At 42.8% G+C, this 15967-nt stretch overlaps 1 protein-coding gene across 1 annotated transcript in view; it reads left to right on the top strand.

Annotated features, from left to right (window-relative positions):
• COL13A1 (collagen type XIII alpha 1 chain) overlaps positions 1-15967 on the top strand; it is a 212940-nt gene that overhangs the window by 70721 nt on the left and 126252 nt on the right. Inside the window, exon 3 of the mRNA XM_027840607.1 lies at positions 15368-15375. Coding sequence (XP_027696408.1) covers positions 15368-15375 — 8 coding nt within the window. The remainder of the gene's footprint in view (positions 1-15367; positions 15376-15967) is intronic.

The raw sequence follows: 15967 nt of genomic DNA, 5'->3' as shown, positions 1-15967 counted from the left end.
ATATACACACTCACATACACACATACATATACACTTACATACAAACATACACACTCACACACACACTCACATACAAACATACACACTTACATGCACACCCACGCACACCCACACACACACACACATTTGGGTGATGAGCTTCCCCTGCACTTACCTCAGTGACAGGAAAGGACCTTTGCTGAGCCTGATCTTGCAAAGTTGATAGGTCCTGGCAGACTTGAATCCCATCACATGCTTTAAGAAGCCAGGATCACCTCCATCTCATAGGGAGGCATCAGAATCCAAATTTAGTTGACTTCCACACAAGAAGTTCCCTCCACTGGTTAAATCCCAAGCTCAGACAATAATGTTTGCCTGATCTGCCTCCCAGGGGAAACACTTTGTACGTAGACAAGAGGGGCTGGAGCCAGCTTAGACAGGCTGATTGTCAAATTTTCAGTGTCAGCATTTATACCTCGGAAATCAGCAAATGCTACAAATTTGGATGTTGTTTTGTTAATTTGTAGACCTAAGAAAGTGATGAAGAAAATACTAACAGTGCAGATTCAATTTAAATGTATGTTCTGCATGATATAGTTTTCCAGAGAGCTGATTGTTAAGCATTTACCAGAACTCCCTTGACCCTAGAGTCATAGAAAAAGAAGCTCTTATTTTGGAGTAAAGCCAGGCAGAAAACCAAAATAAACAGGAAGGTAAACAGGTAAATGCACTAGTTTTGATACCTCCAGAAGGGTGTGGTAAATCCACATGTTTGATTAGACAATAGATGGGGTAAACCAGGGAACACTTCCTGGACAAGATACCTTTGAGCTCTTTGTGCCCCCTTGACTGTGACAAGGGAGGGCAGATTCCCCATAGGGTCACTTCTCAGGAAGGAGTCAAGATTAGGAGAGGTGAGTAGAAGGAGGATAGGATGTAGGTCCTCTTGATAAATTTATTTCCAAGTCATTTGGGAGATCTCAGAGACCTGTTGTGAATTCAGTCAAGGTTAACAAGGTCCAAGGACCCAAGATCTCAGATAAAAGCTTGGCAAAAAGTGTGTGTACATTCAAGAAGAATGAGCAGGACAGAGAACATGGTAGGAGAGCTCAAGGAGCATCCATTGCCATTATGTGTCTGGCTCAGAATAAGCATCACTGAATTAGGAAATTGGTTGGGACCTCTCAGTGGCCAAAATAAACCAACCCATTCACAAAAAGAATCCTCTTTCTGACACACCTAACAAGTGGGTTTCCTGCCTCAGCTTGATGTTACACTCTAGAACATTCATGGTCCCAGGTCATTGCTCACTCAAGTACTAAGGAGTCCCAGCCCTGCTCAGTTTCCAAGATCAGAATCACATTACCATAGACTAATTTCTTCTCATCTAGGCTTTTGGCGTAGTCCAACTGCTCTACTTACCTCATCTCTCTTCCTTCTCCAATCCATCCTCACACAGCATCCTAAATGATCATCTGAACACACTGCTCTGATCATATCACTCCTTTACTCAAAACCTTGTGGTGGCCCCCTATTTCTCACAGGATAAAATCCAGGCAAGACTCTCCACAGTGTAACTCCAATCTCTCTCCCCAAGTTCATCTCCTGCTCCTTTCCTTTACTTAATCTGTGGTCCATCCAAACTGGCCCATTTCTCCATTCCCCATCCTTATTCTGTCTGCTCCCACTTCCATGCCTTCTTGCTGGAGTCCTCTCCTATGTACAGGATGGTTGTTGCCCCATCCACCTGCCCCTGTATATCTCCACCTTCTCAAAGACTAGCTCTAACACCAGCTCTTCCATGAGTCTTTCTCCAGTTTCCTAGGGTGAAAGTGACCTCCTCTTCCTTAAACTTCTCTTAGCCTTCTGCTTCTCCTTCATATTTATTCCATGCTCCCTGTTCCATTCCATTCCAAAGTCCTTGAGAGAATGGCCTGTGTGATAACTATCTTTATATACCCAACACCTAGGTTGCTGCCTTACAGCTAGATGGAGCCATAGTGCACAGAGCATTGGACCTGGAATCAAGAAGACCTAAGTTCAAATCTAGCTTCAGACATTTACTAGCTGGGTGACTCTGGGCAAGTCACTTCACCTACTTCTGCCTCAGTTTCCTTATCTGTAAAATGGGGATGGTAACAGCACCTACCTCCCAGGGTTGTTGTGAGGATCAAATGAAAATATTTCTAAATTGCTTTTCAAATGTTTAAATGCAATATAAATGCTAATTATTATTATAAATAGTAGTCACTTCTATGTTTGTTGAATTGAGTTGTAGAGGCAGCCTGGGTTTGTATACCAGCCCCACCACTTACTAGCTCTGTGACTGAACAAATCACTTAAATCCTCTGGGCCCAGTTTCCTCCTGGAAACAAACAAAGGATTTAAACAAAGTGATCTGTGAGGTTCCTTCCTTCATGGTGTTCATTTTATAAAACACACACGCAAACACACACACACACATACACACACATACACTCCTCCCGCCCCCAACCATGAGTCATTTCCCTGCTCTGGGATGTACTATCCATCCATCTGTACCACGCAGATAGGGATAGATCACTCTGGCCCCTTGAGATCCCCAGATTACATGCATGAACACAGTTTTCCCTTGAAGTCTATGGAGCTGGGTGGGCAGCCTCTTTTAGCCTGAAGCATTTCTAGGATTTCCTAATTTGGCCTAATTCTGACCCAAACCAGAAAGGGCTAGAGGCCCAAGGAAATGGGAGAATAAGGAAGCATGTCTCCAAGCTTCGATAAGATTTGGTTCAAGGTGAAGGTGTTGACTTTTAAGTCTGGTCCGATTTTGTCTCGGTGGGGTCACCAATCTCCATCCATCACCTCAGGGCAGCTCCAGACTTCGGAAGTAGCCAGTCTTGGAAGACTCAGGATGCCAGAGCTGGAAGGGCCCTTAAAACATAGAATTTCAGGGCTAGAACCTCAGAGCTGGGAGGGATCTTAAAGACCACTTGGCTCAATCACACTTCATCCCCATTTTATAGAGAAAATTGAGGTCTAGAGGGGAAGCGGCTTATAGCTAATAAGTGTCAGAGTCAGGATTTGAACCCAGGTCTTCTGACTCCAAAACTGATTTGTGAGTATGGCTTCCAGAATCTGCCTGGTGGCTTTGCAGTCCTGGCCCTGCCTTTGATCAGCTCCAAGTAGGTTAACAAAGAGCTACCTCCTTAAGGCCCTTTGGAGACCTGCTTTCATGAACTCATCAGAATGGTCAGTGACAGTGGACAGATGTTGATAGCAAAAGCCCTGTAATAAATATGCGGAGTCAGGCCAAACAAGACATAGCTAGTGCTTAATAAACATTTGTAGACCAATGATTGTCTTTGGGATCAAAGGCCCGAGGTTTGGACACTGCCTCTGCTTCTTATTACCTTTGGGATTTTGGACATGGTTCTTCCCTTCTCTGGCAGGCTGTGATTAGATTTCCAGACTTCTTCCTAACTCACAAGTCCTGTGACCCATCCCAAGAAGCCTAGGCTGTATTCCCAGGTTGGTCACTAACTCATTAACTCACTAGCTTATTGGCTTAAGAAAGTCTCTCCCAGTTTACAAGCCCAAGTTTGCCGATCTGTTCAATGGGGCTAGTGGTATCAGCTTTCCCTGCTTCAGAAGGCAGTTGTGAGAAGGAAGGCAGAAAAGGGTAGATCACTTTCAAAAAGCAACCTTCATCATTGGGGAGTGGGCACAGAGTGCAGCGAGAGGCCAGAGTCTGGCTTGCCCTGATTCTTGGCTTTGCTTCTTGGGGGCTCTATTCTCAGTTGTGTGCAAAGTCTACCCCCGGCTCAATTTCCAGTATTTATCCCCTGTCTGCCCAAGCAGTATTTCTCTTCCATCTGAAAAGAAATTCCAGAGAGTCAAATGAACATGGTGGACCTGGACACTTTCCTTAAAATGAAAAGTCCACAAGCAACTGACTGATCAGAGGAAAGGGCTGCAGCGGCAGAGGGATCTTTCAGGGCTAGGAGGTTACTAATCCAGCTGTGGTGGAGAAAAAAGCCCGAAAAGGAATGGAATCACTTGTTGTTACTATTAATTTTTGTTTTATCGTCATCAGGGACATACCATCCATTCGACTGTACCAGGGAGATGACTGTCACTAACTTAGATTGGAAAAGAGAGTGGCTTGAATTTCACTTGACACAGTCTGGAACGTGGTGGGCAGTTGATAAATATATGTAGATTAATTAATTTTGTTGTAGTTGGCTGAAGCAGTACTAGGAAGCTATTCCCGAGGGCTGGAAGCATTACCCTTGGACAAACCACTTAACCTCTGTCCTCCTTAGTTCCCTCATCTATAAATTGAAGGGCCTCTCCCACCACCCGCTCAAGGTTTTATGATCAGAGGAGCTTAGAACTGGAAAGAACCTCTGAGGCAACCAGTCCAACCCGGGCCTTGAGAGGATGCCCTCTAAACATACCAGATAACTGCTCACTCAGTCTTTTAAGAATGGGAGTTTATTCCCTCCCAGCAGTCCATTCTGCTTTGAAACAGCTCTAATGACTAGAAGGTTTTTTCCCCTTAACATTAAGACTCTGCATATTCCACCCATTGTTCCTGATTCTGCCTTCTGTGGGCCAAGCAGAATACATCCCATCCCTCTTCCCCATGACAGCCAGCCCTCCAGATGCTCAAATCAAATATCATGTTCCCCTCCACCACCTCAAGTTTTCTCTTTTCAAGGCTAAATATACACAGTTTATTCAGGCGATGCTCATATTCTCTTAATGAAGGCTAGGATCTAATTAACATCATTGTAATCATGCTTTTGGATTCCACAGAGCATTGCACACAGATGCTGTAATATCTGACAGATGAAATGCACAAATTCCAAGGAGTCATAGCTTTACATTAAGCTCGGTGGGTGGGTGGGTGCAAAGTCAGAAGAATGGTGAGGGATGCTATCACCTGGGGTAGCTGAGGCCAAGGCCTCCCAGGTCCTCAGTTCCCATGAGAGAGCCTTTGCTGAAGTGGCCCATGTCTCTCTTAAGGAATGCTTCTTTGACTGGTCTCCTAGCAACACGCATCTCCTCCTATTCTGTGCCTGCTGCTCAACGGGCAACATTTTCCTTGTCTCCGCTGCTTTTGTGGAGAATAAAAAATAAAAATCCCAGTCCTTTAAATTTCTGACTCAAGAGCCTTCTCCTTCCCTGTCCCCAGGTGAGGTGGCTCTGGCAAAAGCACAGGGACTGAAGTGTCTGGGTCTCCCCCTGCCCCCTGGGAGAAATTGTCAAGGGATGTAAGAAAGATGAGGGGAGAGAATGCCAAGGAGAGACCGCTTCTAGGCTGTAGTTTAGGAATAGAAGAAGAGAGAAAGGGAAGGTGTAGGGGCAGGGATGTTTAGAGTGACAATAATAATAGAGATAATGATGATAATGATGATACCTGACATGTACAAAGTGCTTTACACATGTGATCTTATTTGAGCCTTATGACAACTGTATGGTAGGTGCTATTATTATTATTATTTCCATTTTATAGATGCAAAAGCTAAGAGGTTAAGTGACTTGTCCAGGGTCACACAGCTAGCCAGCATTCAAAGCTGGATTCAAATCTCGTTCTTCCTTCCTCCAAGGCCAGTTCTCTCTCCACTTCTTTCCCTCCCTCACATATAGTATAATGAGCATTAAGGCAGGGGCAGCAGTGGGCGCCTGAGCTTTTAATGGTATCACGTCAGCCAAATTTTCTGTTTCCACAAGGTCACTCCAATGGCAAGGGGTGTAAGAAAAAAGAGAGAGAATGCCAAGGAGGCAACTTTGAGGTTGTACCTAGCCATCACCCCAGTGGAGTAATTCTACACCTTGGCCAGGGGGGTCTGTTATGACATCTGAGGGGCTTCAGGGCCATGACAGAGAAGGAAAAAAGAGGATTGCATTTGACAGGTCAAGCTGATAGTAGATAGTTTTTCTCTTTGAATCAGTAGGGTGCCAAGATTATTCATCATTCAACAAGTATATTCATTTATTCAACAAATATTCATTAAGCCTCTGCTGTGAACAGTACTCCTTGCTGAATGCTGAATAAAAATGTAGATAATATACCATCTCTGCCTTCATGGAGCTAACGTTCTAATGGGGGATATGATGCCAACCAAAGTCCTATAATATTACATGATATTGCAAAAGAATATAAACTCCCTGGGGGTAGGCACCATTTCACATTTGTATTTGTATCTCCAGGGCCTGATACATAGTAAGTGCTTGTTAAAACTGAACCTGAAATAAGTGTCTCAGAGAAATATGCAATATCATGGGAGGTCTGAGTGGAAAAGTCATCACACACCGGGAGTATTGGGAAAGCTTCATGGAAGAGTAAAGCATTTAAATTGGGCTTTGAAGGACTGGGAGATGAAAAGGCGATGCTAGTCCACACATGAAGAGAGTGTTCCTCATCTATAAAATGAGTGTTCTAATACATATACTGCCTAGTTCACAGGCAGTACTTTGAGATCTGAAACAAGAAAAGGATGTATTTGCAGGGGGCAGAGGCAATGGGAGGGGGGTGAGCAGTTGGCAGGGAGAAGAAGGAGCTGTCCAGGGTGGTCAGAGTGTAGGCTGCACAGAGGGCCACAATATTAGGTAAAGTCAAGGTAGTACAGACCGAACAATGGCAAAACCAACTGTGGTACATGATTGTAATGGACTGTCACTAGGCTATAAGGAATAATGAATATGAAGGATTCAGAGAAATACAAAAAGACTTATATGAACTGATACAAAAGTGAAGTGAGCAGGAAACAGGATTCATAATGACTAAAACAATAGAAATGAATATAACAGCCAACAAAACTAAACCCTGTATGATTATAATGACCTTCCGGTCCCAAAGAAAAATAGAAAAAATTTAACCTGCCTCCCTCCTTGGCAGGGGTGGGGTACTATGGGTGTGGAACACTGGATGCCTTAGTTGATGGTTAATTTTGGTGAATTGGCCCTCTCTCCCTCTCTCTCTCACTCTCTCTCTCTCTCTAATTCTCTATTACAAGGATTAGTTTGAGTGGTGGTAGGGGAGAGGAGATATATAGGAAATATATATATTTCCAAATGGAAATGAGAGTTGTGCAAAAATAAAAAGATAGCAATAAAAAGTCTTTTTTAAAAAACAAAAGGAGTGTCAGCCCAGCTTATGGAGCACCTTGAACTCCAGGCTAAAGGATCTGAAATTTGTTCAAAAGACAGTAGAGAGCCCCAGAAGATTTTTTGAGCAGAGGAAAGATTATATGGGAGATTTTGACCTCTATGGGACCTCAACTTTCCCATTTGAGCAGTCAAGTAACTCAAATATAATTTTCTAGCACTCAGCATGGTGCCTCCAACATGGCTAGGGCTCGATAAAGATATATTGAGTGAGTGAATGAATTTTGCAATAACTAGCAGAAAGAATTCTGTGCGTGCTCTCAGCAAGGCCAGAGAGTCAGTGGGCTGCCTTTTTTTCACTTTTAGAGCTAGAGAGAGGAGAAGCCAGGATTGCTGGCCAGGAAGACTGTGCCTACCTAGTGTCTTGGTCTAAGACCATCAGAAATACCACCCTGGCACAGGTCTTTCATTCAGCCAGCCCCATAATTCAGGGTCCTACAGAGCCACTCTTTTCCACTTTGATACCAGCCTCAAAGGCTGCATACGCCCCAAAACGCATTCAGCTTTCCTTCAATTTATGAGGGACAGAGCCATAATATGTTATTATCTCAAATTTTTAAATAAAACCTTTATATTTGCATCTTGTGCCACCTCTTGGGCACAGCGACTTATACAAACTCATCAGCTGTGCTCTAAGAAGAAGCATTTTCCTTTATGTCTTCAAAACCTTTCCCTTTCAAGCTTCAAGGAAGATGCAGGATTCTAGCACTCCTGGGTTTGGGGAACAATCCATGTATATCCTCTCTGTGCCTCTTGTCACACCTGGGGCTCTGGATTTTATTGGGGGAGACAACCTGTTAAACTACATGCAAAATATATGCAGGGTAAATACAAAATGATTTGGGGCAAGAAGGCACTTGCCTTGGGTAGAGGAGGAGAGAGAAGCCTCATGGTTCTTAAGTAGGGATTCTAAGGGGCAGAAGAGAGGAGGGAGAGTATTCCAGACATGGGGGACAACCCGGTTCAAGGTCCAGATGAGAGAAGGACTGTTGTAGGTGAGAAACAGCAAGGACACCAGTCTGGATTGCTGTCCATGCATAGAGAGTAATGTGTAATATGTCTAGAAAGAGAAAATAGAGCCAGGTTGTGAAGGGTTTTAAACGCCGATCAGAAGAATTTGTTATTGGATTTTAGAGGTAATAGGGAGCCATTGGAGTTTATGAAGCAGAGGAGTGATGTGATCAGATCTGTGCTTTAGAAAAGCACATCGGTACCATGAGATCAGGGTCTAAGTGGGCACCAAGACCTGAGGTGTCGATCCAGCTTAAGTCATTCGCAGAGGGCAGAGGTTCACATGCAGCGATGTGCTAGATTCAGATCTGTTCTAGCTTGTTCAGAGACCTGATTGTTAAATTTTCAGAATGAGCATTTACACCTCAGAAATTGGCAAATGCTTCAAATCAGGGTTTAGTTTATTGATTATGTAGACTTAAGAAAGTGACAAGGTGGTGCAGTGGCTAGAGTGCCAGGTCTGGAGTCAGGAAGACTCATCCTCCTGAGTTTAAATCCAGCCTCAGACACTTAGTAGCTGTGTGACCCTGGGCAAGTCACTTCACTCTGTTTGCCTCAGTTTCCTCATCTGTAAAATGAGCTGGAGAAGGAAATGGCAAGCCACTTCCATATCTCTGCCAAGAAGACCCCAAATAAGGTCACAAAGAGTCAGATATGACTGCAATGACTGAAGAACAACAAGAAAGTGATGGAGAAAATATTAATAATGGAAATTCAACTTAAAAGTTTGTCATGACTACATCTTCTCCTTTAATAATATTAATATATTATTAAAATATGCAATAACATAAAACAAAATATTACTATGTTATTAAAATATTTAAATTATTAGTATGAAATATCAGCACACTGCTATGTATGGGAGGTTTGACAGCAGGCCTGGATGACCAAGCTATGGGGAGGCGAGGATCAATCAAGGGCAGGACCTCCAGCACAGAAAGACTAGAGATGAAACAAGGTCGGAGATTATGGACGAGCAGCAAATTTGACTTGGAGCTGCCACCAGACCAGGCCAGGCCAGGCCCACATCATCTCTCACCTCGTGCTTCCAACCCAGCCTTCTCAAAGCTACTGAGATTAGCTGAGGTCCAACCACCACCCTCCCTTGGAAGCCTTCAATGGCTTCCTCTTGGCTGTAGGATAAAACCCAAACTCTTCAGCATGAAATCATAATAATTTTTTCTTTGTAGAACTTTAGCCAAGCATCTTCTTTCCAGTTTGGAATCAGAAGGCCTGGGTTCAAATCTACGGTTTATACTTAAAGGTGTGACCCTGCACAAATCATCTCAAATTTTAAAATAAAACCTTTATGTTTTCATCCTGTGCCACCCTTGGCGTCAGATTCTTTATCTAGAAAATGAGAGGGTTGGAGTAGACCAGAGATTCTTCATGTCTTCTGTGTCCTGGACCCCTTGGGTGGTCTTGTGAAGCCGATGGACATCTCAGAATCATGTTTTCAAACGCATCACATAAAATACAGAGGATTACGAAGGAAAACAACTATATATATATATATAATTTTTAGGCAATTAGGGTTTCCTCTTTCTGGTGGTTCTTCCTATTGGTTCTAATTCTTACTTACAACATCACCAATGTGAAAATGTTTGGTTTTTTTTTTTGTGAGACAGTCGGGGTTAAGTGACTTGCCCAGGGTCACACAGCTAGTAAGTGTCAAGTGTCTGAGGCCAGATTTGAACTCAGGTCCTCCTGACTGCAGGGCCGGTGCTCTATCCACTGCACCACCTAGCCGCCCCTGAAAATATGTTTAATAAGAGTGTATATGAATAGCCTATATCAGATTGCATACTGTCTTGGGGAGAGAAGTAAGGAGGGAGGGGGAGAAAAATTTAAAACTCAAAAGCTCATAGAAGTGATCGTTGATAAATCAAAATAAATTAATTTAAAAAAATTTAAAAAATAAAATGGTGTAATAGCAATAAAAAATACTATTACAGGATGGCTGTCTGGGAGTGGGAAGGGAGAAGATACTGGGGGGACATTATGGAGATGTAAAAAAACTGAATCAATAAAAACATATTAAAAAAGGTAAAATGTGATATCTTCTCATGTTTTGTTTGGATCTTATCTCTAGGGAAAATAGGATGATTGGGGTTAAGTGACTTGCCCAGGGTCACACAGCTAATAACTGTCAAGTGTTTGGTCTGAGGCCGGTTTTGAATTCAGGTCCTCCTGACTTTAGGGCCGGTGCTCTGGAAAACAACTATATTGAAATACAATTATTAGCATATTATTAAAACAAGCTCATGGACCCCAAGCTAAGAACCCTTGGACTAGTGATTGTCCAAAGCCTCCTCCAGATGTAAATCCATGATGCTAAGCACTGTCCTAGAGACCCTAGGAGACCCTGGAGATACAGGAAAAAGTATAATGAACTAGGAGTCAGGAGACTTAGGGTGAAGTCCTGGTTCTGACAGTTACTGTCTATGTGACCTTAGGTAAGTCATTTCCTTTCTCTGGCCTTCAGTTTCCTATAAAATGGTGGGGAAAATTGGACCAGATGACTTCTAAGGAACCTTCTAACTCTGACATTCCACCTGTGAGCACATTGTGATGTTTGTAGTGGGGACAGTTGTTTTATTACAAATACTTGAGTTCTGTATAAACATCCTATAGCACTTAATACAATGCCTGGCACAAAACAGGGGCTTAATAAATGTTCATTGACCGACCAACTGATCTCCAAATCCTAGTGGTATATTCATGGCGCTGGATACTAGGGGCTTAGCTACTTATGATAGTATTTAATTTGGCAAAAGGTCTATGGGGGGATAAAAAGTCTTCAATAGGATTGCCCCAAGATGGACTCCATTCATTAGATAGTATATCACTCGAGCCTTAAAGACCATCTAGTGTCTATAGTCCAACCTCATCATTGAATAAATGAGAAAACTGAGTGTCAGAAGTGACTTGGCTGAGGTCATACAGTGAGTTAGTACTAAAGCTGGGCCTAGAATCCAGATCTGGCCCCTAGTTCATTGTGTTTTCTGTCTTACTGTTGCCTTTCTACTGACCCCTTCACAGCCAGGCAAATGCATTGAGTTACAGTTTTCTCCCTTTTTATCACAATCTTTGGGATGAGCCCCTGTTAATCCTAATGAGGGCATAAGTCTCTCTCTAGGCACTTTATAAAATCAGACAGGGTCTGGGCTTCTGGGTCGGTGTCCCTAAGCTTGACCCTCTACTGTGACTATAATAATTGCTAATATTATTATTATTATTAGCTAATATTATTATAATAATTATTAATATTAAATAACAGTTATATAGTGCTTACTACATTCCAGGAATTGTGCAAATCACCTTACAATTATCATCCCCTTGGAGCTTAGTGTGTTGATAGAAGGAAGAAACAAGTGACCTTGGCGAAAAAATCTGTCTTTGTCAGAGCAGGGCAGCTCTGGCAAAGTTAGTGTTTGTGGTTGCTAGGTGCATGTTGCCAGCTACTGCAAAATAATAAGAAATAATAAAAATTAATGTATAATAATAAAAATATAGAAAGAAAGAAGAAAAGAAAAAATAAATAAGAAAATAAGAAAAACATGGGAGTAAGACATGCTTTCAGATTCTGGTTCTGTCATTTAATACCTCTATAACCTTAGGTAAGCCACTTCTACGTTCTAGGTCTCAGTTTCCTCCTTTGTAAAATGAGACGGTTGGACTAGATTGGAACATCCCTAAGTTTTGTTCTAGTTCTAAAATCTGTGATTCTATAAACCCTGGGGAAATCTGGCATGTCAAGCTAAAAGTTGGTTGAGGTCTTAAAAATAGAAAATGTCCATGAGCTGAGCAATCCTCTCTGGGTCCCAAGGTCCAAACCAGCTGCATCTCTGACAACATCTTCTGAGCCCTTCCCTGTTCTCTTCCTAGTTCTTGTGCCAGAGGTCACAGGACCTAGAAAGGTCCAGTGGTCGCTGGACCTTGACATCCAGGTCATCATAGCTAGATACTTCAAGAGAAGCATTGCATGCAGAGCTGAAAACTCCTCCATCCAGCTGTCTTCCTTAACTTCTGATTGCTTCTCATTTTTTTCAACATGATTGGTTGACAGAGATCGGCATGAAAACCACAGTTCCTTCATGGAAGCAGGCCAGGACGTGGGAAGGGAAGATAAGGGAGAACAGAAGGGCAGCTTTAAGAAAGTGAGCAGTGAGAGGGAAACATGAGGACGCTTTATTAGCTGAGCATAAAAGGAGGGGCCCACAGAGCTGCTGAGCCAGCAACCCCAGGTACCCAGGGACTGAGCAGATCCAGCTGGAGTTCAAACACGCCTTGGGAGCATCTGACTCACGTTCTGAAGAGATGTAGATTTTCTTTCCCCTCTTCCTCTTTTCTCCCCTTCCCTCTTCCCTCTTCAGAATGTAAGACTTTGTCATGAATGGCCAATGCCATTCATGAGGCGGGGTCCGCAGAATGGAGACAGGCAGGGAGTGGAGGAGAGGGAGACAGCAAAAAGGGGCATGGCCTGAGGAGTCACAAAGGTGTTGGGAGATGGATGGTGAGGAGGAGATGCTTAGACAGGCTGGGTCACGGACCTGGGATCTTAAAGAAGGGATCAAGCAGGGACCTAATGAGACACGGAACCTGTTCTTTCCTGTTTGACTTCATTTTGTGGGGAAAGAATCATCTTTTATAGTTGTTAGGTATTTTGAACCTTTCCTAAAACATTTTCATAACATTTAGACTCCTAGAATGTTAGAACTGGAAAGAAATTTTAGAATATACAGTATCAGAGTTCAGAGGTGCCTTAGAACCTCAAATGTCAGAGCTGGGAGGTACCTTAGAACCTAGAGTGTCAGTGGGAAGTGTCCTTTAGAACCTATCATGTCAGAGCTAGAAATACCCTTAGAACCTATGGCCTAGAACGGCGATCTGAGAGGGACCTTAGAATATAAAATGTTGGAAGCTAGAAGAGACTTTTAAATAGAATGTCAGTATAAGATGTCTAAGCATGACTTTAGAGGTCAGATGGTCCAGTATGCCCCTTGTCAGAGAGGTGGAAGTTTATGGGTATAAAATTCAACATACATTTCCAGACATGACAACACATTGATATGTTTTGCTCAAATCTATTTATTTAGGACAAAGTAGAAATCATTGTTTGGGGTAGACAGGGAAGTATTGGGTAATAACAGTGATACAAAAGAAAAAAGCAGCAACAAAGTGCTAAAAAGAAAAAAAGGAAGGAAGGCCAGAATGTCAGAGCTTGAAGGGACCTTTGAGATCATATGATATAATCTACCCTCATCACCACCCCCTGCCCATTTTATAGATGATGTCACTGAGATACAGAAAGAGGGGAAGTGATTGGCCCAAGGTCAGCCAGATTGCAGATGGTGGAACCACTATCCTTAGGCCCTCTCTCAATTCTCTCTGATCTCTCTGCAGCACTGACCACTGTTGGCACCCAAAGGCTCTGTCCTAAACTCTTGACTCTTCTCTCTTTCTCAGTGACCTCATCAGTTTCCCTGAGTTTGATTAGCTTCTTTTTGTAGGTGACTTGCCTTTTTCCTGAAATCCAGGTCAGTTAGACATCTCCATCCCACCTCACTGCCCATTGACGACCATGTAGGCTACTTAGAGTTTCCTTAACCTATGACTACTTAGAAAGTTTCTTAACAGTACTGATGATAATCATGCTTTATGCATGCAGGATAAATATTGTAATCCCCATGTGGCAGATGAAGATTCTAATATTCACAGATATCAACCAAATAGTCAATCAATAGGCATTTATTAAGTACCTACTAAGTATCACTGCATTAAGTTTTGGGGATACAAAGACAGAAGTTAAACTGTCCCTGACCTCAAGAAGCTTACACTCTATTGGGAAAGACAACATGTACAATATGGGAAATATTAAATATGAGATAAAATGGGAGGGAGCTGAGGGAGAATTCACCGGTAGCTTAAGGGGTAGGTCAGGGAGGAAGGGAATGGGAAAGGTGTTGCCAAAGCAGAATTTTGAAGTAAACAAGGGCTTCTTAAGAGGTAGAAGTGAGAAGGGAGTGCATTCCAAGTATGGGGGGACAGCCTATACAGAAGTGCAGGGACAGGAGATGGTGTGTCATATATAAGGAACAGCAAGAAGGCTAAGATGAGGAATAATATAAAATAAAGTTAGAAAGGCAGTCCAGGGACAACTTATGAAGGGCTTTAAAAACTAAACAGAGATACTTGTATTTGTCCTAAAGGCAATAAGGAGTCAGTGATGTTTATTGAGTAAGGGAGTGACAAAGTCACAGCTATAATTCAGGAAAAACTCTTTGGCAGTAGGGTAGAGGATAGATTACAGTGGGAAGAGGTTTGAGGCAGGGTTTTAGGAGGTTACTGCAATAGTCCAGGCTAATGGGGACATGAACTATAATGGTGGTCATGTGAGTAGAGAAAAGAGAATAAAGAAAATGTAGTTAGATAGAAATCGCAAGATTTGGTAACTGCCTAGATACGAAGGGCAGGAAGAGGGAGACTTTGTGAATCTGGGTGAGTGGAGGGTCAGGGGTCCCCTTGACAGAAATAGAGAAGTTCGTGGCGGGGAATGAAAGGAAGATAATGACTTCTGCTTTAGACATGTTGACGTTGAGACACAGCACATCCAGTTTGATGTAGCCAATGGGCAGTTGGTGATGTGGGATTAGAATTTAGGAAAGAGACCAGGGTGGGATATTTGGGAGTCATCTAAATGGGGGATGATTGAGGGAGAGGTCTTTTAAAGGAGAGAGAATGGGATTGAGAATACATGTAGAGGGATGGCCTGTATATTACCTGTTCACACATAGTGTTTTGTTCATTGTCTCCCTCATTAGACTGTGAGTTGCTTGAGGGCAAGGAATGCCTTTTACCTTTCTTTGTAGCCCTAGCACTTAGCACAGTGCCTGTACTTGATAAATGCTAATTGACTAACTGATGAAAGAGAAGAGAGGAAGTTCATAGAAAATGGTCTCTAGGAGGAGCAAGGAGATGGTGTAGGAGGCTTGGAGAAAGAAGACAGTGTTTGATGTGAAGGAGATGAAGTCACTGGTTCGTGGTCAGATGGTTACTTATTTTCAGACTCAAGATTCAAACCCAGGTCTTCTGAGGCTGAATCAAGCAATCTTCCCACTCCCCTAAGTGTGAAAGGCAGGTGTGATTTCTAAAACTCTTCTGGGTTTTTTATGATCTCATGAGCAGACCCCACTGACCGGTGCTTTTTCTCCTTTTCTTTCAGGACCCCCTGTAAGTACTGAGGTGATGGCTGAAATCCCACAAACTTGAATGTGCTGTTTTCTCTGACGGTAACAGGGTCCTGGGCTTGGGGAGAAAGAGAAGTGAAGTGTGTCTTTCCAACTAATCTCCCTCTCTTAGACCTGGGAGTCGCCCATAACCTCTTATTCAGAGACTGCTTTTCTTTTGACTTCTGGAGCCTGTGCCTGACTGACAGAAAGGGAAAGAGCCTGCCATTTTTGTTTTGGTTTTTTTTTTTACCAGACTCAGAAACATCAGAGCCCAAGATGTCTCTCTCCTTGACAAAGCAGGCTCTGAACTGAAATCCAAAAGACTAGCTTGTCTCAGTAATAAGACACTTTCTTTGTCCTCAAAGGAGGCAATTGTAGGAGGAAGGGCACACTAATCAATAAGAAAGGAGACATCTCTTCTCAGTAGGCTGTTCTGTGGAACACGTCTCTGCCCACTCACTTAGTGAAAATGTGAATCTCATTGGGCAAGTGTTGTTTTCCAAGAGAATTTATGTGGGCAGCTTCTATTTGGGCCAACTGGCTTGGGCCGTATTTTGGAAAGAGATAGGAGGGAAGGAGACAGAGAAAGCAAT

Source organism: Vombatus ursinus, unplaced genomic scaffold (assembly GCF_900497805.2).
Source record: "Vombatus ursinus unplaced genomic scaffold, bare-nosed wombat genome assembly UNPS02014847.1, whole genome shotgun sequence".
NCBI lineage: Eukaryota > Metazoa > Chordata > Mammalia > Diprotodontia > Vombatidae > Vombatus > Vombatus ursinus.
The sequence above is the reverse complement of the archived record's forward strand: the minus strand, read 5'-3'. Positions and strand labels throughout refer to the sequence as shown.